The 26,785-nt window shown below is 44.6% G+C and overlaps 1 protein-coding gene across 5 annotated transcripts in view; it reads right to left on the reverse strand.

Moving 5' to 3' along the window:
• Nucleotides 1-1,863: 1,863 nt before the first annotated feature.
• The window catches only part of TUBGCP2 (tubulin gamma complex associated protein 2), a 35,325-nt gene continuing 10,403 nt past the window's right edge, over nucleotides 1,864-26,785 (reverse strand). For 4 of the 5 annotated variants that reach the window (XM_055720684.1, XM_055720685.1, XM_005446251.4 and 1 more), the window contains exons 7-18: nucleotides 25,994-26,193; nucleotides 24,146-24,335; nucleotides 23,085-23,230; nucleotides 22,264-22,444; nucleotides 19,579-19,759; nucleotides 18,752-18,921; nucleotides 17,221-17,349; nucleotides 15,320-15,440; nucleotides 10,627-10,770; nucleotides 9,942-10,070; nucleotides 8,890-9,053; nucleotides 1,864-2,251 (exon numbers count right to left, since the gene is read on the reverse strand). In XM_055720684.1, the coding sequence (XP_055576659.1) occupies nucleotides 2,146-2,251; nucleotides 8,890-9,053; nucleotides 9,942-10,070; nucleotides 10,627-10,770; nucleotides 15,320-15,440; nucleotides 17,221-17,349; nucleotides 18,752-18,921; nucleotides 19,579-19,759; nucleotides 22,264-22,444; nucleotides 23,085-23,230; nucleotides 24,146-24,335; nucleotides 25,994-26,193 (1,861 nt within the window). In that variant the 3' untranslated portion in view covers nucleotides 1,864-2,145. The remainder of the gene's footprint in view (nucleotides 2,252-8,889; nucleotides 9,054-9,941; nucleotides 10,071-10,626; nucleotides 10,771-15,319; nucleotides 15,441-17,220; nucleotides 17,350-18,751; nucleotides 18,922-19,578; nucleotides 19,760-22,263; nucleotides 22,445-23,084; nucleotides 23,231-24,145; nucleotides 24,336-25,993; nucleotides 26,194-26,785) is intronic. The other variant, XM_014285864.3, reaches the window with a different exon arrangement.

Here is a 26,785-nt window from a genome sequence, read left to right on the forward strand (position 1 = left end):
AGGGAGACACAGAGCAGCCACTCCGCAGCTCTGGGCGAGGAGGTACCAGACGGCCGTGCCGTGGGACAGGGGGCTGCTGGATTCAGGCACAGGACCTTTTCTCGCCCCTCTCCTAGCACCTCCCAGCTTCTGGTGAGGGGAGAAGACACATCCACCTCCTGCTCGGGGCTGGCAGTAGGCACCTGGCCTGGACCGAGGTCTGCTCTGGGAGAGGAGTGGGTAGATCTGGGTGGAGATCTCTCCGAGCACCCCAAGCCTTTAAACTGCTCAGCCAATCAGGCATCCAACACGTGGGCCACTATTTTTGGGTGATTGAAGTTACCTATCAGTGTATTCTCATGCAAACAGCAGGAACCAAAGGCTGGTATGACACTGCTCCACCAGCATCCCCACCTCTGCCTGGGGCAGGCGCAGCGAGGGGGCAGCATCCAGCCAGTGGGCTGCTGGTACATGGTGCAACAAGCAGGGGGGACCCAAACCCAGGGTGTAGGTGACCTCCTGGGGGCTTTCTCACCTGGGTGTGGACCTGCTGGTCACAGGGAGCAGCACGGGATCTCAGAAGGGGAGCGCCCACATCTCCCGCAGGGAGGTGTGCGAGGAGGAGAGCCCCGCTCCTAGGAGATGGGTGCCTTCCCCTGCTAAAAGCTGAGGGGTGCACATAACCATCCGCACGCGTGCGCGTGCAGGTGTGAGTGGGACTCCTTGGGATTACTCATAGATGGGTGCTCAGAAATTTGCAGTCGATTTTAAAAATTAGGATTTCAGAAATATCTATTACTTCTGCTGAGACTCAATGCTTGCGAGTTAATTATGTGTTATTAATCTATAAATGGCTTCAATCCTGATTTAAATGCATGAACAGAGTTTTTTCCTGCAACAGCTGCCACACTGCTCATTGGTGTAACAAATACATGCGACCAACAGCGATAAACTGAGGTGCCAGGGGAATCTCTCAAGCCCGAGATGCTGGGCAGTGAGAGGCAAGCAGGTTCCTCCAGGGTCCTGGGCCCTTCCACCTCTCCACCCTGGGGGCTAAAGGGACAGGCTGTGAAGTCTGTAGATCCACAGAAACTGAACGGAAATTGCAGGTCAGCTTCTCCATTACCTCCCTGGACCGAGAGGCCAGCTCAGTGGGCAAACAGGCGACTTCCCATCCCCATGAACTGCAGAAGTCCTTTCCCTGAAGAGCCAGATGATGCTGGCTGAGGTCTTGGTCCTAAACCTCAACCTTCATATGAACAAATTCAGTCCTCCAGACCCAGGACCGGTGGTCTCCATCCTCTCCTTCGGTCTCTCTCCCTCTACCAAACTGGACGACCCGCTTTAGGCCACCAGAGCGAAGAGAACCTGGCTATTCCCTCCTACCACACTCTTGGAAGGACCTTGCAAAGGAGGAGGTGAGGAGAGGAAGGGCAGGTAAATAACAGGAGCACTCAGCTCTGTATCCACAGCCCTCTCATATCTCCCCCTCATTCCCACACTTGCCGCTGGGGCCTCTGGGTCTCTAGCATGTGTCTTGGTTACCACTTCTTCCCAGGAGACACCTCTCTTCCCCCCTCTACCACATCCACTCTCAAACCGGCTCAAGCAATTTTTATGGCTGCACAAATCTGCAAGATACCCTGGAAGTCCTCTGCTGAGGACTTGGTCAATACGACATGAACATCATGCTCATCAGCTGTGACCCCCCCATCTCATCGGTCAGAGCAGCTGATCAGCTTCATTCCAGCAATGGCCCAATTAGGCTCTCCTCCCAAAATAATGCTGCACAGCAGCTGAGCCAGATCTCTGAGCGCCAACCAAAATTTCGTCACCTAGAAGACTAATTTGCACCCCCAGTTCTGTCGACAAAATAACTATGTTTTTCTTTTAAATTTCTTTTACAACACACAAATACAGAATTTTACAATGTAATTTAAAAAAAAAAAAAAAAAAAAGGACTTAAAAGCCTCTCGGAAGAGAAAATCCATTACATACATTTCAGGAGATTGAGCACTCCCCTATCTCTCTGGGACAACCTTACAGTTTGTTTCCAGCTCACACAGTGCATGTAGCAGGTTGAGTACTCCTAGCTTGCAGTGAGTGAGTGCCCGGTTCTCTGCTGGTGCAGAAGAGGCGGTGGCTGAGAGGGGCAGCAGCAGGGCTTCACTGGGCCGGTACAGTCAGGCGGGGAAGCAGGGGAGCTGCCTTCTGGCTGCGCTCCGCAGACATGTGCTCCAAGCGCTCTGTGTAGAACCCGTTGAAGTCCAACCTGAGAGACGAAAAACCCAGCAGTTTTATTAGCCCACTGGCAGCCCAATGCTGCCTAAGAGTGGCACGCAGCAAGCCAAACCCAAGGGCCCCCAAAGGCTTGGTGCTGCAGGTGCTGCAGCACACGTGTTCATCGAGGTGCTCACAGGCAGCAAGGGGATCCAAAAATATATAAACTCTTTCACAGGGTCAGACGAATTTTAGGATAAAGTTGGTTGAAATGAGGGGTGTGAAGCAAGTCAGTGCAAGTCTCACTGCAGGAGGAAGCAGAGGATGCGTGCTTGTGCAGCAAGGGGGGCTGTGCTGCAGCACAGACCTCTCAAGCAGCTGTATTCCTGCTGCACACAGCCTTGGTCTTACCCAGCCATGGCCCTTGGAGGAGAAACCTCTCCCTGGGCATCAGCTGATTGTGGCCACATCACAGAGCCTTCCGAACTGCCACCTCCACATGGAACTGCCCCAGGCTACGCAGACACAGTGGCTTGTTCAGAGTGAAACAGGGATACCTGCACTGTGCCACAGGTGTTGGTGACACCTCTTCTGTGCTCGTCCCCTGACAACAGGCTAAATTTCACCTATTCTTTACAGGTGTATAAAATACATCAGGAAGGACCAGTCGCAAAGAGCTTCTACTCCAGAGCCATAGCTTGACCACACAACCCTGGAGACACGTTACTCGTGGATAAGGCACCAGGGGTGAGGGGTCCTCAGTCTCTGTATCTTCCCAGCCACTTCCCACCACTCCTTAATACCAGAGTTCACCACCACTGAACTCTGGTATTAATTTCCATACGACACCCACCACATTACCCACTGTAACTAACCATGAAATGTTGCAGTTTCTATTACCACCACCTCCTTGCTAACACAAGTATGCTTCAAATAGATTCACAGTTCAAGAAGACTAGTAACTGGTTGGAAGATGCTCAGCCAAAATCACAGGTATGGCTGATACCTGTAAACGCCTCTCCAAAGCAGGCAATGTCAGCAATATCACAATCCTGTCTCCTTGATAATCCAAAATGATGCCACAAAACCACCCAGCTCCATGCCTGCCGTGACCTTCCTTAGGCAGTTCTCTGCACTACAAAGCCAACAAAGACACGTGCAGCTCTTAAAAATGTGTGCTTTGGAGCACTAAGCAACAGTTGATACAAGCCTGTGAATCACACAAAAGTTACTCTCTACATGTCTCAATTTAAGTTGCTCCAATACTAAATGAATGGGCACAATATTTGAGTTTCATGTTGCTTAACAACCTTACACAAATGGCAACAAATTGTTCTTGACATTTTTTGGTGACTGCAGAAAAGAGAGCCTCGACAGATGGAATTTATCTGTTGCTCTCTCCTGGTTGCAAAGCTTCCATCTCTTTCATCCTTAAGAGTGGTACAAAGGAAACCTGACACTGAGGCGGGCATATCTACCAAACTTTGATTCAAATATAAGGCCAGGACTCATTTACATCCTTACTTTGAGGATCTGTTCCATTTCTAAAGTTGCTTTATTCCAAAATTCTTAAATTACAGATTTTTATTTGCTTTCCTTTCACCTGTGTTTTTAGGGTTAAAGGAACTTGGATAACTATCTCTTAAGAACTTGCATAGATAGCGCTTCCTCAAACTCTGCTTATGCTTCAGTTTCTTGTTTTGTGGCTGAAACTTCTTATTCACTGTGGTTTGCATCACTTCATGTGCCCTACCAGTCTTAACTCTAAACTCAGTCAATCTCTGTTTCCTCCAAAGCAGTAAAGGAAGTACATCTGATGAATGCTCACACCACTTGATGGCTAAAATTTTTAAGTATTTGGAATTAAGTAATCCTTCTGACTAAGTCCTCTATGCTGTAATTCTCCTTTTCACTACTGGGATGTGAAAGAACGACTCTCAAGATTTTCTGCAGTTGCCAACCATCTGTCAGCACTGCTGCAGGTGAAGCCAAGGGACCTGAGCAAGGCTTCAGCACACTGAAGACTTGAGAGTTAGATGTGAGCTTCCCCACTTTGAAGGAAACCCTCTGGATCTCAGTCTTCTGTTGCTTGCTGCTACAAATACAATGGTTGTGCCTCAGTTACTCAGTACTGTAAACTGAATAAATACTAACCATGATTAAACAAATAAAAGCAGAATACCAGAATTATGATAAAAGGGTTATTTTGTTATTTTACATGTTGACTATCACCCTTGAAAAGCAATCATACGAAAAGACCATACAAGAAAAGACCAGTATGTCTTATAAACTCTTCCATCTCTGTCAAATATGTTATTTCAGACAGCAACTGTCTCCGCTCTGGTTCTTGGGTTCCTGTTGCCATAGAGTCCAGGACGCAATTCAATAATCTCTACAGACTGAGTGAGAGCTAAATGTCACGTCTGGGCATTAATTGTGGGACTTCCACACTTTACAACATTACAACATGAGCAGCCTGTAGAAACGGGAAGGCATGTTCTGTTGCACAGCCTGCTAACATACAGCATTTCAGTTAAGGAAACAGGGACATGTGGTCTGTCAGTAAAGGTCCAGCTATGTCCAACATCTTGATGAAGGCTCAAGTGGTCCCAGACGGTCCAAACTGGGAGACTTGATAGTGATGACAGTCCTGATGGCATGAAGACCCAGTATTTCCTCTGCAGCCCTTGAACAGAACCGGGGCATGGGAACACCAGGGGGCAAGGAGTCAGACCCTCTCCTGGAACAGCTGGTTGCAGCTTAGGTCGCTGTTCTCAATGCAAACTGCTAACAGAAGCATTTTGTTTTCTCACAACCTACCTGAATCACCATACTTCTCGTTTCTCCTGAAACAAGAAGTAGTCATTGTAAGAACAAACATCTCCGTATTTGGAAGAACTGGCTCTAGAGCTTCCACAACTCACAAGTCACCTCCCACCACAGCAAACACTCATGTGCAGCCTGTGAAACACAAAGGCATCTGGTGGAGGACAGCCCATGGCCATGGCACCAGGGACCCACAAGTGAACAAGACACACAGCCAGTCTCCATGGTGCAGCACCAGCTTGTCCCCCCATCCTGGCAGATGCATAAAGCTGACACAGGGGTGGGGAGGCAATGATACAAGAGGTGAACCTCTGATGCTAACGGTAGGAGCAATGCTGGAAGCAGGACACCACCTGAGCTACTGCCAGAAAAGGCTTTACATAAGTGTCTGGCATCACACATGATGGAAGGCCGTTGCATGATGTAAAGACTGGTCAAGGACTTGACACCGTTGACTTCCCGAGTAAGCTTAGAACCAACTTGGACTGAGCTGGGTGATACCACCAGTGGGACAGTCTCCACATGTTCTTTGCAAAACTCAAGGATTGTGGGGTCACGATGCTCTTCTATTAAAAGAGCAGGCAACTTGGTCTTCAACACTGTATCGGCCATGCCCTGTGTGGCTTGCAATGATATCCAAGTGGCTGGATCACGGAGTTAGGTGCCATCAAGATCTCCTGGATGGAGCATCATAAAAAAGCCCATCAGTTAGAACTTGGAACTGGTAATGATAAAAATGTAAGCACTTGATAAAGAAGGAGGCAGAGCTGGAGCACTGAGGGGGAGTAAATGTTCTTGCCTGGATGACTCAACTGCTTGTGGTCTCAGTCCTTGAATCTAGCCTGACTGGATACTGCTGTGACACCTAGGGGTGATGGCAGCAAGGGGACTGCAAGAGTTTAATGTCTTTGGCCTATCAATTTTTCTACAGATGGATCCTGTCTGCAATCTACATCAGTCCAATGATGATGAACAGCGATGCCCAGGCATACGAAGGTTGATATAAAACGTTCAGAAGGCCTTGATAAGCTGCACCATCATTTCCTAGAAGGATTTGCAGAGACTTGGCTGTCCTGGTTAGCCCTGAAAGGAACAGCAATCACTTGTACAGCTGGGGCCTCCACTCACAGCAACCAAAAAAGTCTCTGATGAATTTCCAAGATGAGAAGCTGACCTCTGACTCTGGTCACTTCAGAGATGGAGTGAATCAGAGTTATTAGGACTGTGGAGAAGAGGCCCTCAACTACCTTCCCATTCCAGAAATTGAATAGCAGCCAACCAGGGCAGTTCTGGTGGTAGAAACATAAGCTCCTACCCTGACAAGGAACGGAAGCAGGAGAGTTCAGACTAGCAAGCAGTCCTGTGGCACTGCATTTCCTTTCAGATGCCTGTAAGTATCCCTGTCCTCCTTAAATAAGGAGCATAATCCTACAAGGAAGAAGACATGTAATTCTCTACAGTGTTGTGGGAGCTGGTGGGCTAGCCTTCACTCCTGGAAGCACCCATGGTAACAGGCATAACAGGTTTTAGTGTTCAGCCTTGGCCTCAGCTGAGATAGAGCAGCAGATGCTAACACAGGAGACCAGGGTAGTTGCTGGTCAAGAAGTTCTCAGAAGTAAAGGACAACTGGAAGGCCCAGCCTCCTGCTGGAATACTTCACAAAACAGTGTTCGCAAAGGTTGGTACCAGGAATCCTGGACAGCCTTGTCAGATGCTGTTAGAAAAGGACAATGAAAGCTTCAAGAGACACAGCATGAGGAGGGGACAACAACCTGCTTCAAAAAAAAACATTCCCCAAACCTTTTCTGTTTCCAGGTGCAGCAGATCTCAACAGAGGTGTAAGGCTTATCAGCCAGCCATAAAAGACATCTGTTACAGAAGGGCAGTGAACAGAACTTAATGGGGTCGCAGGTTAATATTCTTACAGTTTTCCTGAAGATTAAATTAAAGGATGAGAATGACCCAGTTCACAAAGACCAAACAAAGCAGTGGAGCAGTTAAGACTACACTTAAACAAAACAAAACAGGGGACGAAGCACAGTTAAGAGAAAGCTCCAAGTGCCCTTTAGTTTTATGTGGTTAAAAAGAACTACATAAGGATCTACTCTGTTCCGTACTAAATATCAAAGGGGTTGGGGCACGAACGCCTTTTATCAGTTATCAGACAAATTTATGAACAAAATTGCACATCACTGCCAACTGATTCTAGCATATCTATCACTGAAAAACATTACAGCTTAAGTAGGGAGTACTCCTTGGTAAACCAAGGGCTTTCCTCAGATAAAGATGAAAGGAAACAATCAACATCCAAAAATGACCTTAATTTCTGGCTAGTCCTGCAAGAGCTGTTTATAATTGCTTACATGAAAATAAGGCTACATGCCAGCTTACGGACAGGATGAAGAAACGAATGGATGTTTAGGATGGCTGTTTTCTGTGCCCTAGCTGACAGCAATAACAAAGAAGGTAAGACTCAAGTGGTTTAGGCTCACACACACTGCAACAGTGCAAATGCATCTATGAAACGTACAAACATAGAACAAGCACTTAAGAAAGTGTTGGTGTTGAAATATTTTATATTCATGAAAATACAAACCTCTAAATTATGCCTATATGCAATATGTATCTTGCCTCTTAATGGAAAAAGTCAGTCATTGTAAAAATCAATTGTTTTTTCTATGTGCCTAACAGTCTGCAAACAACATTTCTAAAATGTCACTCTTTGCCAGGTGTGAGGCGGCTGGTGCCCAGCAGCTCTTACATGACTTCCATCAAGGTGACCCTTTGAATTAAAGAGATGTCAACTCCTGACTCTCGCTTGCCTTCTCATTCTGTTGTTATATGCATGCCTCGGCTGAACATTTCCAGTCTGCAGGCTGCTGGGTTTCACAGGTGCTTAACTCTTGAAAAACATACTCCAGACACAAACACTAAAAGCTGCTCCCAGCAGCAAACTCCATATTGCAGTTATTTCAGTTTTGTTCCTAAAATGCTGGTAGCAGAATCAGAGTGAGAAGCACTCTGCTTGCACAGCACGTGCTCAGCTCAGGGTAATGCTCCTAGAGCATTATCTGTGTTCTTCAAAGCTAGAACTACCAGGGCAGGTCCCACCATCTTACACCAATCTATAACACAGATCTTAAAAATTCCGGCAACACTAATACGTGTGACTTATAGCAAAAAAACCCAAAACAAAACAAAAACAAAAAACCGTTAATAATTCCCAAGGTGGCCTTGTGCATCTCACTTTATTGAAAAAGAAACACAGAGGTCATAAACCTAGCAGAAAAACCTAGATCATCTCCTCTCTCCCCCCCTGCCCCCTTTTCCCTCTCCCTCTCTCTCTCCTCTTCTCTTTCCCCTCTCCCTCCCTGCAACACAACTTGTGCACATGACTTTTAGGTATTACTGAGGGAATTTCAATTTCTAAGAAGCTAGTAAGTATGGGTGAGGCCACAATAAAAACATATTAAGAGATGCTTATTTAAATAAATACAAAGACGTGAACTTAAAACTAAAAAGCCACTTACAGTCAATCCCTTGCATTGGTTTTCTCACCTTAGGAATACTTACACTGTACTCAGGAGCCAGCTTGTTCACTGTCTACACAGTGACACAATCCCCAAGAAAACTAACACTTGCATTACATTTAAAACATTAACAGACAAATCCTACATAATTCAAAGGAATGTGTTTTGGGTATCTTTTAAAGCCTTGGGTTAGGATGCAAAGCAGTATTTCTTGTGATTTCAGTGTTTTCATTGATGGGTCAGACATTCACAGTTATAATCAGCACTTTTTCTTCCTGAGCTGAATTTGGGAACCACAGGAGGGGAAGTTACAGAGAGAAAACTACTGGCTCACCTGTAGATGATGTTGAGCATGCTGTGCTCACAGTCATTGGTGCTGTAAACACTCAGTTTGTCCAACAGGTCCAGCAGATGTGTTGAAAAATTACTGTCAAACTTGTTGATTGTTGCTTCAAAGCCAGATGTCAGGTGGAGACTGTCGGCATGCTCTGCTAAAAGCTATCAAGCAAAGGCATAGTGACCCCATATGTTTGGTGATTTGCACTTGCCAAAGAGATGCAATTATTCCTTCCCTATTTCCTAACCTGCTCAAAAATACTGCCATAAAACTTCACTGCTCGGCCACTAAAATAAATCTTTCACAACAGTTGCAAAGACCTCAATAGTTAAAAACCTTGCTACACCCATCTGGGAGAACTCCACAGTAGACCCCAGTAGAGTTATCCTCAAATATACAGTGTCATTATTTATTTTCAAGCAGGAGGAAAAGCCAGTAAGCAGAAAGTGAGCATTGCCTGATACAGGCTGTAACATCTGAAGCAGTCTGATTTCCTTGCAGTGTGATGGACCATACCAGCCCATACCAGCCATGTGCCAGAGAGGGGCCTTCGGTGGGACAGGAGGCAGCCTGCTAGCTGCAGAGAACGCCAAACAAACTGCTTAGCATGTGTGCATCTAGATAGAGAGATACGGACAAGACAAATACCCCAGATATGAAAGTAATGGGCTGCAAAGAGTCACACCCGAGAGTTTATTGGCTCATCCATCACAAAATGCTAGTTCTGGAAATAAGCAAGCTCTTGAGTTGCAGAAAGCCTGTATGCAGGCACCCACTGCACAGCTGAAAATACAACTAAGAACTTAAAAACAAGTGCAGGGACTGTTGTGGGAGAGAGGGTCTTCAAAGCAGACTCTGAGAACACCATCAGCACTCCACATTGCCCTCAAAACTGCCCACAATTCCACAAAGGTTCTGCTTTTGGGGCCAGAGGTGCTGTAGGAACTAGGAAGGTCTACCTGCAAGAGGTAGGTCATCCACCCTGACCAGACTGTGACCCAGGCAGCATTCACAGAGGAAAGGGCCCATCTATTCACCCCATGTCCCACCTTGTTAGTCAGCTTCTTCTTTGCAATCTCTTGAGCACGCTCCTCCTCTGTTGGTGGGCCCAGCATTGTGCCATGCTCTAAGGTGAGCCGGTCCATCTCACTATCCAGCTTCATGCTCTGGGTGAACCTCTTGGAAGGGCAGAGCATTGAGGAAATGGTTAGATCCCATTTTTTCAACTGTGACAAAGCATGAGGCTGACTCAGTTCTGCTAGCCCTGCAGCCAGCTAACTAAACCCAAAAGGAAGGTGTGGGTTTTTTAAAGCTATGGGCTCCCTGAAATGCTGGCTAGATTGTGCCCGCGGAGAACTGTCTCCATGGGTCCAATCACCAGTCCTTGCTTGACCCTCAAGAGCATTCTAAAAACTACAGAGCCCTACAACTTACACCTCAAATTCTGCTGCAGGACTGGCTGAAGAGAGGTAATTCAGTTCATATGAACCTGATTCCAATGCTGAAAAAGAAGAGCATAGAGAATGTTGTGGAGGGAGAAGCCACAGAAACCTTTTGGGAAAAAGGATGAGGGTCTGAGCAGTCAAGCTTTGTAGACTGCTGGCAGAAGGAATAGAGGCTTTTCTACATGCATCGAGGACAAGAGGAGCTGAACGGAAAAAAGGGACTGTCATAGTTGGCTGGCACCCAAAGCAGCTGGCAGTGGCATGGTCAATATGGGGAAGCTGTACATACCTGCATGCAGTTTGTGAACATGACACAGACAGACATCAGCTTGGAGAAGATCTTCAGCAGCTCCGGGTTAGTTAGCATGCAGTCCTTCAAGCAGTTATCCAGGAAGCTTGTGTGGTGGCTCAGGACATCATCAATATTAGATGCCTGGGACAGGACAGTACAATAATGAAAACCAAACCAGGACCGCTGTTGCTGCACCAGACCAAAACTCTAACCTGACATCCTGCTTCTGACAGTGACCTCTCAGACATGCTCTGGGGCATGTTGAGATAATTCTCATGTACTTTTCAGCTTTGAGAAACATCTTGAGATGGAGACTATTTGCCCTACTGCATTCAACAGCCCTTCACAGGCTTTTTATCCTTAATTTGTCACATCACCTTTTCAACCAAATTATGATTTCTTTAATCACCCAAATGCTCCACTGGAAAGAAGGCTCAGGATGGAGTTATCTGCTTTATGAACATGCACTTCCTTTGCTTTTAAATCTGCTTGTCATGCCCATTCCCACCTTCACAATCTCAGTAAAGTCAGCTACAGTAAGTGGAAAAGAGAGAAAAAAAATCAAAGAACCTTAAGCATTAGTAAGTTTACAAGGCTAAAAATGCACACACTATTCAGAAACCTGTTTAGGAGCACAATAAGGAACTGGGACATGCAGTGTTGCAAGGATTCTGTAAGAGTTTTGTCCAGCTCTGCTACTTCAATGGGCTGTTTCAGTCTGAAATTTTAAATGATAGATTAAACCCTGTCTCTCATTCTGTACAATTATGTGATGTGCTGAAGCTGAGAAAATTCAAGGTTAGGAAAGAATCATAGGACTAAAATTTCCAAGGTATCCATACTGCTCCATCAGGATAAATGCCCAAAAAAACCCCAAACCCGTAACCTTTTAAACAACTAGTATATAATACAGATAAATGCTACTCTCCAATGCAACAAACATGCTAGCTGTGTTGACAAAGACAATGACATTGTGAAGAAGAAGATACTACTTATATCTTTAGGAAGAAAGCACCTTAACTTCAAGTGGAAATGCACGAAAGGTCTGACAAATAAAAAACTGCATAAGGCATGACATGAGACCAGTGAGGATCATCCCTTTCCCTCCTAAGATGCAAACTAAGGGGAAAAATTACCCCAGTCTACAGGCTATGGAGGCTAAAAAGCCAGTTCTGCATTCTCTGTTTGGAAACACATGATGCTTTTATTTCAGTCAAGGAAGATTTTTACCCAGTAGCTGGGGATACGTCATCCCTAGCGAGCAGCTCTTTTAAAGGACTGCGTAACAAAGTGGTTGCTGAAACAGCTTCTTTAGCTGGCAGTGCTGAGATGTTCGACTCACAGGTGCCCGTATCACTTTTCCTACCCAGGTACTGGCAGAGATCATGCTCCACCTCCCAGAGATTTAAAAGCCTGGAAGGACACTGGTGAGGATGGGAGGCAAACATGCATTTAGGTTACGTCTCAAAGACTTTTCTAACTTGTAAAAAAAAAATCTTCAAGTGATGACTTGTGTACACATTCACATCACGGGCATCTTTGAGTCATTACTACTGCACTATTACTTGGAGAAGTCCTTTATGTACAGAGGTATGGTAGAAATGCTCTACAAAACACTGCAGCAGCCCTCAAGGTTTCAGAAATTAAGAAGTGTGTGGTGAAGGCATGGACAGATCTCCTTCTTGCCATACAGCCATGGAAACACCTTTCCCCGGTGTCAGCAAAGTCACTTTATACCTACTGTCTCAACATTTCTGGCAGGCTGAAGGGGCTCACAGGTGTTCCACAGCGAGGGAAAAATTCTGCCCACCTGGACTGTCAAAAAGGTTTGGTCTATAGATGTTTTTTGGGAATGGGCTCTCTGAGAAACAGTATAAACTTGCAAATTCCTTTTTGGAACTGAAATAAAAATGCTTCAATACCACTGTATCTCTGAGGAAGCACAGAAACTCAGTGGCTGAGAGCCAAAGTAGAGACGGATCTTCAGACAGTCTTTGCAAAAGCCTGGAGTCAGGAGATTGTCTTTTCTGAACAAGGGATGCCATCACTACAGACCACATGTCTACTGCCTTTAACAGTCCCTTCTAGGACATCTGGAATCAGAAGAGGCTGAAAGGAAGTGCTACTTGAAATCAGTATGAAAGAACTTGGGACAGAATAACTTGTTCAAGTGCCTCAATGCAAATAAACTGAGCATTATATTTTGTAAACCTAAACTTACAACAAAATTAAGAACCAAGTATCTTCTCTCAGATCATTCAGGGGCTTAACATATAACCTCTTTTTGTTCAGAAGTTCTTGCCAAGAATGCTCACATTCCTAGACCCGATTGCCAAGAATGCTTGCAAGAGATGCTCGCATTCCTAGACCTGATACCTCCTGTGAATTCTCCATGAGAAAGGATGACAGGGCACCAAAAAATACTGGTTAGCTGTCCCCAGAACAACACTCCAGTATACAGTAGAAACTAAGACAGGGTCATTTGATGCTGAAGATTCACAAGGCTCATCAGAGAGCTGCCAAGAGAGCTTAATGCTGTGGCTTAATGCAGATTGCAGAAGGAGTGTTGGGCTGTTTGGTACATCAGATAAATGTTTTTCATGGTGTAAGAGGAAAAAGATTTGCAACTCAGAAGCATGTGATCACAGGATGACTATGAGAGGGAACAATAATAAGGTGATGTACAACTGCCTCCCATTTCCTCACAGTAGCTGGGCACCCTAACACCAGGCCCAACACAGCAGCACCACAGCTGGTAAGGAAGCTGAGAAGGACCATGAAGAATGCAGTATCCTTTCGTATAAGGAAAATTATTACAGACATTGCAAAGGTTATGCTGCAAAATAAGCAAGCTTGAGGAATGGATCACCGATCATCTGCTCCAATCAAACACAAGTTCACTGGCACAGCCCTTGCCTGTGCCGAGTGACATATGCCAAGACAACCATCATACAAAGCTCAGGGAAAGCACTTCCTAAGGGCCTTCTCAAGTTGTCTCCTGGCATGGAGGAGATGGCAGCAGGTCAGACTCCCTTCTTTGGCAAAGCCCTCCAATACTACTCCACCAAGCTTTGTACCCTCGAGCACTTCCACAGGGTTTCATGACATACCCCAGCCCACGCAATGCATCCCTGCAGCTTCGTGCTATGAAAACAGCTACAACACAGCCCTCCCCAGACTGCTGCGACACTTGAAACTGCAAGAACAAAAATGATTGTATGTCAGGACCACATGGGACCCAGCGGTGACATTGGCTACGTAATGTGGAGCAGACAGCCTATGTCTCTGCCCTTGTTTTAGGCAGCAGTACAGAAGTAACCTAAGATACCCTCTCTGATCTCTTTTTCTTCCTATAAAGACTTGTTGGTATGCCAGAAACCAGTAAAAGCCAGGCGTGTCCACTGGTGCTGAGAGGTAAGGCAACCAGTGCCCTGCCCTGGCTCCAGCACACATTGCTGAAGAACAAAGAAGCTATGGGTTGGGCCCAGGCTGATGGCAAGGAAGACAATGTGTATTTGCAGCATTGCTGTGGCTTTCACTAGACCCTCCAATGCTCGAGCATCATCCTGCACTTGTCTAATGAACTCCCACAGTAACTCTGTATGCCCCAAAGTCTAGATCTTTACCACACTCAAGTAAAAAAGGAAGTGAGAGAAGAGTTTGCTCTAGACAGACTGAGAATAGCCCTTGATCTGTTGGTGACAGATCTTCTCCTCTGTTGCTGAGGATGGAACCAACAAATCTGACATGAATGAAACCAGATATGAGAAGACCTTTACAGGCTTCTTGACCAGCCTGTTCTGAAAGGTAAAGTCCCAATGACTTCTCATTCTTGGTTTAAAACAGGCAGGTGGGACATCACCTGAGAATGTGTTTCTCTCCAAAACAATAAAGACATCTCATATGCTCATCAGGAGATAAAAACTGGTTCTTGCAGTTTTTCCTAGGGCGAACAGTTAACTTCTGTAGAACTCACTGGCTTGGATTAGTGAACCAGAAATACTCTGTAACACACCTGGAAAATCCCACAGCTCAGAACACTACATTTTTGTGAAAGGAATCAAAACGATGCTAGGCATACTTTGTCCAGATACCCACTTGGTCAGGTATATAAACCAGTGGGAAGCGAGCTTAGCCTCTCCCAGACACCGCTGGAGTGGAAAAGCTCTCCAGACTTACCTACCTGCAGTGAGAATACATATGTATCCACCTGAATAAGGAAGGCCCTGTTTTATAACAGATAGTCCTAACATGCCAGTCCTTGGCAGCTTCATGGAAGAGAAAGTACAGACTTCACTTTTAAGGGCACTGTAAGTCAGCCAAGGAATCAACTGAAGATGTCTGGACCAGTTTACGACCTTTGCACCCTGCATCTTTCTTCCCTTCCCATAGTTTTCTTCTATGTACAGCAATGTTCAGCAGAACACCACCTTTATGTAGCAGAGTGCACAGTATGAGCTGGGCATAGATAGGAGGACGCAACAGAGGAAGGGGATATAGGGCTAATAAAGCAGAAAGGTGATGTAGAACAGCAGCACTCCCTGCAGTGTGATTACAACAACAGTTCCCAGATACTTAAGTGCCTCCAAGAAAATAGATACCTGCAGTAACTGAAATTAGGCATTTTTTCCCTATATTAAATTTGTTAACAAGACTTCCATTCCAACTTCTCTCATGTGAACACACTCACCAACTTCAGGTTCTTCTCAAGAATGTGCCACGTTGGCTCCATCACTTCAAACATCATGTAATACTGGATATTCTGTACAAAATTCAGCATCCGCTGCCGCAGTGTGAAAGCACCAGCAAACCTAGAGGAGAAAGCACACCCACACAACTTAGAGCTAGCAAATGCCACGGAGAACTATCACCAGGCTTGCACAGTCAAGCAGAGCTAAATATTTCTGCCCTAGCAAATTCACTGCTGCAGTATGAGGGAGATTATAAAGTTAATGCAAACCATCTCTGCTCATTTTCCACATATTCAGATGGCTTTCCCTCAATTACTACAGTCAAGTTTTGAACCTGTTGTAGAATGGACAACTGCTTTGAATATTTGCTTATATTAAACTGAAAATTTAGTATTAAATATTAGATCAATTTTACTATTGTAAATATAGTGAGGCATGCACACATTAGCAGGGCAAAATTCAACATGACAAATGGTTCATATTTCTTTCCAACCTTACTTGTTAAATGAAGGCTTAAAAATATTCTATGCCTTGCATCAATATGTTGAGGGGATCCAAATACTTAATCAGATCACCTGCTACCTAGGGTATTTAATGCACCTGCACCTAAAAATAGAATGGTGGGACTACAGAGAGGTTCCTTTCAGTGTTAATTTAGGCAGGCTCTGTGGTGGCAAACCAAGAACTGACTTCAGCAAACCGGGACAGGTCGCCAGAGAGGTAGGGGATACCTACCCTAGGAGTTTTCAACCATGGCTGCCCTATCTCCCGCCAATCACAGTCATCCTGTGAGCTGGAGGTTGGACTAGAGACCCTCACAGGTCTTTGCTGCTAATACCTCTACAAATACAGGAGAACCAGAACTACAGTCATGTTGGCTGAGGTTAGTGCTGAGGCAGTCAAGATCACCTTGTGACAAGAAAGTGCCACTGGCAAGGCAGAAGGTACTACCTTGCAATGCTGGGGTCTGGCTCACACTCCAAAGAGGTGCCTCCAGCACCTGGAGTGGAGATCCAAAGATCAAATCTACCCTCACAGATGGAAAGGATGGAATGGTTTTCTGGGAAAGCAGCCCACCGATTTTACCTTGTTCGATCTTTATCACATCAAAACCTCAAACATTAGCCAAGCTGTGTGAAGGCTGCGAGTCCTTCCTAGTGGTCTGGCCAGAAGAAGAGAATGGTGTTTCCCACAGCATTCTCCTGGAGAAACTGGCTGCCCATGGCATGGACGGGTGTGCTCTGTGCTGGGTAAAAAGCTGGATGGACAGCTGAGCCCAAAGAGAGGTAGAAAATGGAGTTACATCCAGCCGGCAGCCGGTCACAAGCGGTGTTCCCCAGGGCTCAGTACTGGGCCAGTTCTGTTTAATATCTTTACTGACAGTCTGGACAAGGGGATTGAGTACACCCTCGGTAAGTTTGCAGATGACACCAAGTCAGGCAGGAGTGTTGGTCTGCTTGAGGGCAGGAAGGCTCTGCAGAGGGCTGGGTTGGACCGATGGGCCGAGGCCAACTGTATAAGGTTCAACAAAGGTCTTGCACTTGGGTCACAACAACCCCTCACAACACTACAGGCTTGGGGCGGGGCGGCTGGGAAGCTGCCTGGCAGAAAGGACCTGGGGGTGCTGGCTGATGGCTGGCTGAACATCTGAGCCAGCAGTGTGCCCAGGTGGCCAAAACTTCACACCAACAAGGAGAAATGAGCCAAGCAGTACGGAGATTATTGAGCAGACACTTCCTATCGAAACACAAAATGTTACATTTCAACCTCTCTCAGCCTGTAAGAAATTTGTAAGGATCTTTCTCAAATCAAAATGATCTGATCCATGTCACAACATATCTAACTAGCAAGAAGGAAACCCAACACTTCACATGTGATCCAGCACAAAAAAAGACCATACCACTTAGCTGAATGCAGGGAGAATTGCTTGGCTGTCTTACTGCTGATCCAAACGTTGCACAACTGTCTTTCCACATGTTTGCAATAGAACATGTGTCTGAAAAGCATCTGGTATCTTGTCAGTGCTTTCCTGGAAAAAAAGGAGAAATCCATCCAGATTAAGCCCTGTTCTGATTGACAGACTAAGCTGTGAAGGCTGAGGCTGCCCAAAGGCAAAGAGACTTTATACAATATGTTCCTTACGCCTTCAGACGCACACAGATCTGCACTGAAACAATTTGAACCAAAGGAAAAAAAAAAAAATAATCACACTTGTAACCATCCCAAAGAATTTCTCTCCAAGGAGTTCCTCCTCTGTACTTCCTGCCAGCAGGTACATCACCAGCGTCCTTCTTCAATTCCCTTGAGCTATCCGCAGACAGGTCACTCACGTAGGTGCTGGGATAAAGGCTGAAAGCCTGTGGTCATGTAACCACTGCACTAAAACTGCTATGATCACCAAAACAATTCACTAGGATCCTCCAAAAAGATAAGAGCGAGCTGTAACCAAGATATAGGCAGCATTACCCTGCCAGTGATGCACTGTCAGAAGCAGATGGGGATGCTTATTTATAGCTTCAGGGACTGGAATCAGGTCTGCATTCAGACACTTCAGCGTAGGTGTCTACAGAGCTCCAGTCGATACAGTTCGTGAAACCTTACCAAATAGTATTTTTACTTCCATAGCTACCATTGGAGCTAATACGCTCAATTTGAAAGAAAGAGACATAATTTCAAAAACATCATGTCATTAGACAAGTCCCACTATGTCAACTGATTTTTTAAAGAGGAAATTAAGGGACAAACTAACTGTCAGCATTTAACAATTTAACATCTTTCAACATGTTCATGTAACACTGCTTGTCCTATTTGCCCTGACTTAACAGCAGCAGGTCTGCCAGACTTTCTCCAGGGAAACAGGAGGCAAATCCCTGCAGAAAAAATGAACCATTCAGTTCCTCGTAAGTCAATTAAATGCAAAATAGCTTGCTATAGCAATTCTAGCAACAGCCCGTATCCTTCTAGTTTGCAACCAGGGACACCAGAAAGTGCCTTTTTTTCTGCTCTCCATGTTTGAGAAGTGTTTGATTCTTACATGGCAACCCTCTCTGTGAGGGTTCACATTCACAGGGGAGACACTTCAGAAAACCATGGACAAATGAATACTGGGTGGGCAGTCACAAGTAAAACCACAGACCAGGCTGAGAAAGCATCCTTTGATCTATGTCTTCCCACCATTTGAAATGAAAGTTTGACTTGCCAAGCGTGCCTTAGACAGTCTAGTGGGGTTCTACTGAAGAGACAATCCATATTCCATAGTCTACAAGTGGAACACGCGCAGCTCAACAATCCCAAACTGTTCCTTACTAGTCAGCAACATATAATGTCACTTTAAAGATACAGGTTTTCCAGTATCTTGCTGCGTGGAAACATGCTTCAACCCAATGCAAAAGCTTCTACCTTTTTTTTCCTTCAGTGGATTGATACCTTACCTGTTTATAATAAGGGACAGAGGCCACTTAATGTAGTCAAAGGAAAATGCTTCCAGACCACTGAGAGTAAGCTCTGTGGGATCTGCGCTGATAATGGCCTTTTCCTGTTTCGTTTCTATGGCCAATACTCTCAAAAGCTGCGTAATGAGGTCATGGGGCATCAAGTCAATCTATAAAGGAAGAGCAGGAAAAAAATGAAGCCACAGGATACTCACAACTACTGTGTAGCAACAGATACGTGGCAGAAGTGCAAACTATCTGTTGTTCTCAAGTCATCAGACCAACCTAGGAAACAACAGTGAACAGTATGATCTGGAATGGAGCAGCAGACACAAGAGCAGCATCACTGCAGCATACAACGTACTACACTGCTGATCATTCTCCCTTGCCCTCACCCTCTGTAAGACCTATTCAGATCTCACGCTCCCCAGGCACAGCCTCTGTGCTGCTTCACATTTGTAAAATACGCAATCAATAATAGGCAGGACTTCTAATCAAATATTTTCTTGTACTCTGAAGTGAACAACCAAGCTGAGAATAAGTATGAGAGCACACTGCTGCTTCCACTTCATCCTCAGGCCACCCAAAAGCACATTCTCTGTGTTCAGACGCCAGCAAGAAAATGCAGCTCTTTGTCCAGGGTGGGTACTTCCAGTTGCTAATCTGGATGAAAGAGGATTTAACCCAGAGAAGGTCTACAGAAGGACAGCCATCAATTCTCTTCTCCTTCACTGTACATTCAGCAGGTTCTTACAGGCACAATCTTCCCAAATCATGGCAGGCCTTCTGCTCAAATTCAATTAAGTTCTGCTTACACACATTCTTACCTTTAAATCGTCCTTGAAAGGATCTGTGTTGGCTGTGCTCATTCGCAGAGCTAATTCAAGCAGAGCCTCTAGTCTTGTAGTTATGATGTCATCCACAGGTTTCTTAAGTTCCTCTTCTGTGAGATCCATGAAGTGAACAAAAAAGTCCCCTTGATCCATCAGGAAATAGTGTTTTATAGATCTGCTCATGAAAATGAAGGGACAATTGATTAAGATTTTTAAAGCCCAAATTAATCCATATTAAACCTGAAAGAACAAAAGCAATCAATTCAGCCAGCCTACTGTGTTTGATCACAAAATGTTTCTCTTCACAGAGAACACACAGCCATAAATACCCAATCTGGAGACTAGTCTTTTATGCATCTCCCCTGCTCCCTACCACCTCAGTCAGGATGCTTTTGTGCTGTCAGATCAGGGCTGCTGCTGTTCTTGTTACCTTGAAAAATGCAGCTTAGGGAAAAAAATCCAACACGCATGGACTACATTGCTGGGCAAAGGCTCATACTGCTAGCCTGTACAACACCCCAACCTCCACAGCGTGCAGATCCATCCAAGAGGCAGTTGCCAATTCAGAGCAGAATCTTGGAGTCCTTTGAATGAACAAGTATCTGTGCTGACTTTTTAAGTACTCCAGGTACTTGCATTGATTTCTGCTCAGTAGGATACATAAAACTTTAATTGGCACCAGGGAGAGCTAATTGCAGTGGGCCAGGAGCTTGGAAACAGCTCAGAGAAGAGTATGAGGATTAACTTAACACCTGGCTAAAGACCACACATGATAACTGCAGCTGTCAGAGCAAAAATATGACCAGTCTGTGGTTGCAGGCTCCTGATCACTGTCAATTTGGGATTGTGCTCAGCCTCTCTGTTTCCCTGACTGTCATTACTCTTTTGAACCAAGAAAACTCCCCCAGTCACGAGGAAGTCATGACAGCATCAGACGTTAACTGGGAACACAACAAGCAGGGGAGTGAGATACTTACTGCTAACACACCCCAGAGCAAAAACCCAAATAAAAACCTGAGCTAAAGCTGGCAACAATGCCACTTCAAGCAGGAAGTTGAACTAGAGATCTGCCAAGGTTGTTAGTCCCTTCCAACCAACATTTCTGGGATGGTGGAAATAGTCAGTACTCCCACTTAACTGAGGAGAGATGGTTATCTGTCACAGGTCCCCGGGGTTTCAAAAGTGCACACACGGGCGGGAAGCTCAGTAGCTTCCTCCTCAGCCAGCTGCCCCTGCACTTGCACCCCAACAGATTACATATACACAGGACAGGTGCTGAATTATGTAGCAGAGAGTCTGTTTCAAAGATGAGAAAGTTATAGACATCAACCCCAGCTAGAAGGGCGGAGCAACACCTTAATCTGAAACTACACTGATAGATGGACCCAACAGATGACATGTGCCACCAGAACTTTGGAAGCCTGTGTCTTTTGAACAGCCCTATTAAGCAAAGAAGGCTTGGAAAGGATGACATCATTAGCAACACTAGGAAGAATCTCCTTAACAACTGGCAGGCTTCAGACAGATCTCAACCTTTCACGAAACAGGGCATGTTCTCTGGTGGTTTTCACAGGGCAGGAAGGCATGTATCAATTTCAAAGGAGAGAAACATGGATCTTCAGGTCTTCCCACAACCTCTCTCATCCACAGCTGTAGTGTTCCCAGGTCTGCAGCAGACACCTCTGTTGCAGTAACAACTTTTCTGGACCTAGTAACGAGCAGGCCCAAAGCAATCCCACCCCCATTCACTTCAGTTGCCATTATTGCTCCAGCTTATGTCTCCTAATGAGCAGCTTCTTCTGCAAGTCACTTGGCAGGTTTGTTGCATGAAGCTCAGACCACTTTCTTTCACAGTGTCACTGGTTTGAAGCAAACCCTCTGGTATCACATCTCAGATCAATTACAAATCATCTTACAACCAGCTATCAACAGCTACTTCCTACCTATTTGTTGCTGTCCTGTTTCCTGGATAGTTAAGATTCCTGTTTTTATTCTTTTCTGAAGATAGTAATAAACTAAAAGCTTGATTCACACAAGGAAGCTGGAGTTTGCATGCTAGAATGCACTTGCATTTGCCACCAGCTGAATGTGTTACGAGAATCAAAACATATGTTATTAAAATGAACTTTAAAAAAGGACATTGTTGAGAAAAACCTGTACTGCAACTTGGGGCTAATACACTTACTCTATTCCAACTACCTATGTTTGCATGAATGATAACCATGGCATATATTTGGTGAGATGCTTATTATCAATTTATTTCTTATAAACATCAAACTTGTCTTGATCATACCAGATATTATTAACTCCTTTCACAGGAGTTGGGAGTGACAGGCAGCTGTAAGACAAGTCATGAGAGAGGTGGAGATGTCCACATATGAGGGTGCATTTTAGGACCAGGCTAGACAAAGCAATGACTGCCCTGACCTACTTTTGGCAACAGCCTTCCAAGGAAGTTAGACTAGAAAACCCCCAGACATCCTTCCCATCCAGTATTTCCATGATTTTACACTTTTTTTTTTTTCTTCAGAAAAAAACCCAAACCTTATTTTTTCAGGTCAATCTTGCTAATAGAAAGAATACATTAATAATATCCCAGGAAAAGAGAGCTGACTTCAAAAACTTATGTTCACTATCAGTATAATCTATCTAACATGCATTTAGTAGAATAAGTCAAACCTTAGGTGAGCCACCAGCTCCTTCTCCTCCATTAGGAAGTCCAGAAGAACTTTGCTAGCATAGTTATAAGCTTTTTCTATTTGTTCCACATATGCTCGCTCTTTTAAAGTATAAATGACCTCTTTAGCCACAGGGCAGGTAACATCACGTCCACATTCTCGCACAACATTTAAATATTTACCTAGAAGCAAAAAGAAAAAACGACACATAATCATACCTACTGTACATCCAGCAGGGAAACAAGATATGCTGTGAAACGTTTACACTGAGTTCTACTGAAAGCTGGGAAGGATTCAGACACCATTCAAAAGACAATACAGGATTTTAAACTAGGCATCTAGCGTGACATTTAAGGAGAGATATAGAAATGGCTTTGTTTCCCAGTGGTGGCAAAACATCTCTGTAGACAGCCAGAAGCTTTGAAGATCAGATGCTGCACTTCAGAAGTAGCTTCTGGAGGATCTGTACTTATGGAAGAGAACAATGGTAGCCATCAAGTTGCATGCTTCATTTAAACATCCAAATTAAAACTCAGCCTGTTCAAACCTCAGTTGTCTAGCTCCATCTAGCTAGGTGCTAGAAAACTGTACCGATAAAACAGCAGTAAGACAGACAGCTCCCCTTGCTGCTGGACTCCTTCCCACGCGTTCTTTTATTTATAGGATTTGGGGTTCTTTTTAAATCGTGTTCTTCTATTCCTCTGAGAAGTTCAGTTGTACAACCGCATAAATTGGCAAAGCACAATGACATTTATCTTTACCCAGCGAATGGTAATGCTTGCCTCAAGATTCCTCTTACATCAAAAGCATATCTCTACTTACCTGTGCTTAGTATTTTGTCAGCCATTTTCTGCAAGAACGAGGGAATTTGTTGCTGAACAACAGTATATCTTTGATCCCAATACTTGTCATTATAGTCCTCCTGAATCTTCTCCTTCTGCAGCTCATGTTCTTCCACCATAAACTCACTGAACAGTTAAAGCAGATTTTTAGAAGCAGGAAGTGGTACAATGAGGATTACTTTTTTTGACCTGTAAACTGGTAATACGATCTATCAGAGATAAGGTCTCATGAAAACACATTCCAATCAAGAACTGAAATCAGTCTGTATTTGTACTAAAGGGAGCATTATGCAGAGTGTTTCTGCTGATCTGCAATCAATTATGACGGAAACAGAATTTTATAGGGTTCGCAAACCAAGTCTAAACATTACTTGGTTGTCAGTGTAGAGGTGAGGAAGCTGGCCTTTGTCTGCCTTCTTCACCATCAGGAAGGCATTAATTTTAGCTATTTTAACTCAAGTTTCACCCCCTTTAAGATTCTGAGAAAGTGGGAAACATAATGCTGCATAAAATATTAAACACAGCAAAACACTTCAAATGACTCTACAAAAGCCAAGAAACTTCAGAAAGTGTTGTTAGCTCATATCAGATTAGCATATTAGTGGATTACATTTAACATAGATTCACTGAATTACACTCGTGCCCCGTGAGAAGAGGGCTCACACCTGTTGTGAAGAGGAAGAGGATGTGAGAGAATACTTTAAAGGGGACAGGCACGGAGAGTTGGAATTTGAGTGGACTGCATATTTGAACTGTTGTGCTATTGACTTTTGCACATGATTTCCTTGAATTTGGAAAAATAAAGCAAGTGAGAGTGTGTCTGACTGTGTAACCACTGATTCAAATAACAAATGTAGTTAAACACATTCCAGCATCTCCTCTTCCTTGCAATACTGCCTCAACTGCTGCCAGGTCCAGGTTTCTAGGTTACACAGACTCTAGAGAACAGAGGGATAGGTGCACTAACAAAGTAGAAGCCAAAGACCCAAACAGTATTTCTTAACTTTTGCATTTAATTTTCATTCCTTAACTGTTCTTTACCTGTACGGATCATTAATGATGCCTCGATATATCCACTTTTCCAGAATTTCAAAATAAGGCACGCTGGCTGCCTTGGTTAAATACAGGCACAGCTCCTGGGCCTGGCTGTCCCCCGTGTAATTGAAAGTCTTGTCATGGAGCAAGCTCAGGGTTGATCCTCCCATACACTCACCTTTATCCACAGAAGTAGCTAAAATTTAAAAATACAGATATAAGACACAAAGCTGACACAGATTAATTGCACAAGCTGTGCTGTTAAATGTAACAAAGTTAGCAGTCGATTAGCTGACAACACTAAGTCACAGATCTCTCTGTCAGATGTAGAGCCCTGCTGAAGATGTAAGGCCATTCCACCACACAACCAAAAGCTTACATCCTGAAACGTCCTGAAATGAAAACCCAAATGATCAACAATCTAAAAAAGCAATAACCAAATTCCAGGTGGTAATGCAAGAAACACACCCCTCAGCGACTTGCTTGAGAAACCTCTGATCTCACAAGCCCTTCTGTTCCCAGCTGTAACACTGAGGTAGCCACGCATACAGCTCAAACACCAGGATTTAGGCAGGTTGATAGTGAAATATGTACTTTGCCTTCACAAAAAGGATATAGCAACAAAGAAATACAGTACTGCTGTGAGTTTTGGATCAAAGCAAACCTCAATATATTTGGCTAACTGCTGTGCTCCGAAAAACTGAAAATTTCAGGTAATGTGAATACCAAGAGGGATCATCCAACTCCAGATTGTAAGCAGAACAGATATTTATGTCCAGATAAATTATCTGAGTAGAGAGAAATGTACAAGTATTCTCATGTCAAATAATTTAACCAAAATTACTGAGGCAACTGCATCTGTGACCAACAACAACATGCAACAGCACAGGCTGGGACTGGCTAGCTGAGGAGCGGCACGGCAGAGAACAGTCATGGAGTCCTGGTGGACAACCAGCTGATCGTGGATTGGCAGCATGTCCTTGCAGCGATGAAAGCCAACTGCACCCAGGGCTGCACTGCCAGTGATTGTTCCCCTCTGCCCAGCGCTGGTGAGGCCACACCTGAAACACTGCATTCAGTTTGGGCTCCACAAGTATGAATGACAAAACGAAGAGTTCAGCAGAGGTTAATAACATGGTGGGGAGCTGGTGCCCAGGGTATATACAAGGAGAGCCTCAGAGAGCTGGGTTAGCCAAGAGAAGATGAAGCTGGGAAGTGCTGAACATCATTCCTTCACTCTCCAGCAGATAGCTCTAGAGGAGATGGTATGAGACCCCTCTTTGAGGAGCACAGTGACAATATCAAAAGGCCAAAAGTTACAAGAAGGGCAATTCTAGCTGGAAATAAGGAAAAAATGTTCACAAAAAGGGTGGTGAAGCCATGGGAAAGGGTCCAGAATGGTGGGGGATCTCCATTCCTGGGGATTGTCCAGACTCACCTGGACGTGGCCCTGAGCAACGTGCTATAGCTGTAAGCAAGGGGTTGCACAAGAAACTTCCAGGGGTTCCTTCTGGTTGAATTGGTTTGTGGATATACATCCACAGTTGGAGAGGCATTTGGAACGAAGCTGAGTAGAGACAGCAGTGGTGGAAACAACTGATGCGAAAGGCATGGACTGTGAGGGTAAAAGGCATGGACATGCCTCATGACAGCTCTGAAGGGTAGATTCAATGCTACAGTCCACCACTCTCAAAAAAGAACAGTGCTCTGACAAGTACAATTCCCCTTGGTTTTCTTCTTTAATATAACATCAAATCAAAATGATACATGTCCTGCCTGTATTACTACTCTGTACAGTTCTCGGAAGTTTTCATGCACCTGTCAAAATGTAATGACTGTATTTTTAAAACTTACCAAGTGAAGCAAGAATCTCCAGGGTCCTCATTGTGGGCTGGATATAAAACCAGAGTTTCTGCAGTGACAGAAGTCCCTGTCTCTGAAGATGTTCTAGCTGGGTAATTAGTATCATGTATTCCTTGATTAGAGTCCGCATAGCAGCAGCCAGAGCATGATTTACCTGTCCATACTCGAAGGAAGACTTCTCCTCTATAAACCTGTAAAAAGCAAAATGGAAACTCTCAGGCAACACACCTTCTACCATTTTCAGGAATTTTATCTCTGGGACACTGTACAAGCACATGAGTAGATCATCTGTCAGAAAGCACATCAGTCTTCAGCTGGAGTTTCAGGTTCCGCATTTGCTCTGTGTCCCCCTGCCTATTTCCCATCACCACATTTCTAAGTATGGAAAGCTGTGGGAAGACATCTCCTCTCCAATTGTAGGGAAACTAGAATTACTTGCAAAACCACTATGTAAAAAGTGAGAGCCAGGATTTTCAAGGTGATTGTCTTTGCATAAGCAACAGATTAAAGGACAGGAAAAGATCTCAAAAGGAAGCAATGTGCATCCAGACACATGGGGAAAGCACTGTTGTTAGCTTCTGACACCATGTGCCACAACAGGGATTCATTTGACCAGATTTAGATGGCTCCATACTTGTTAGTGGAGAGAGACAGATGCTTCTGAACACAAGTCATACCATCTGGAAGGAGACATGTAAGAGACTGGATGAATCACATCCTAAAAACGCTGCTTTCTCTTTGCTGATCTTTTAGGGACTTGAATCAAATGAAGGCATCTACATA

Source organism: Falco cherrug, chromosome 9, assembly GCF_023634085.1.
Source record: "Falco cherrug isolate bFalChe1 chromosome 9, bFalChe1.pri, whole genome shotgun sequence".
Classification (NCBI taxonomy): Eukaryota; Metazoa; Chordata; class Aves; order Falconiformes; family Falconidae; genus Falco; species Falco cherrug.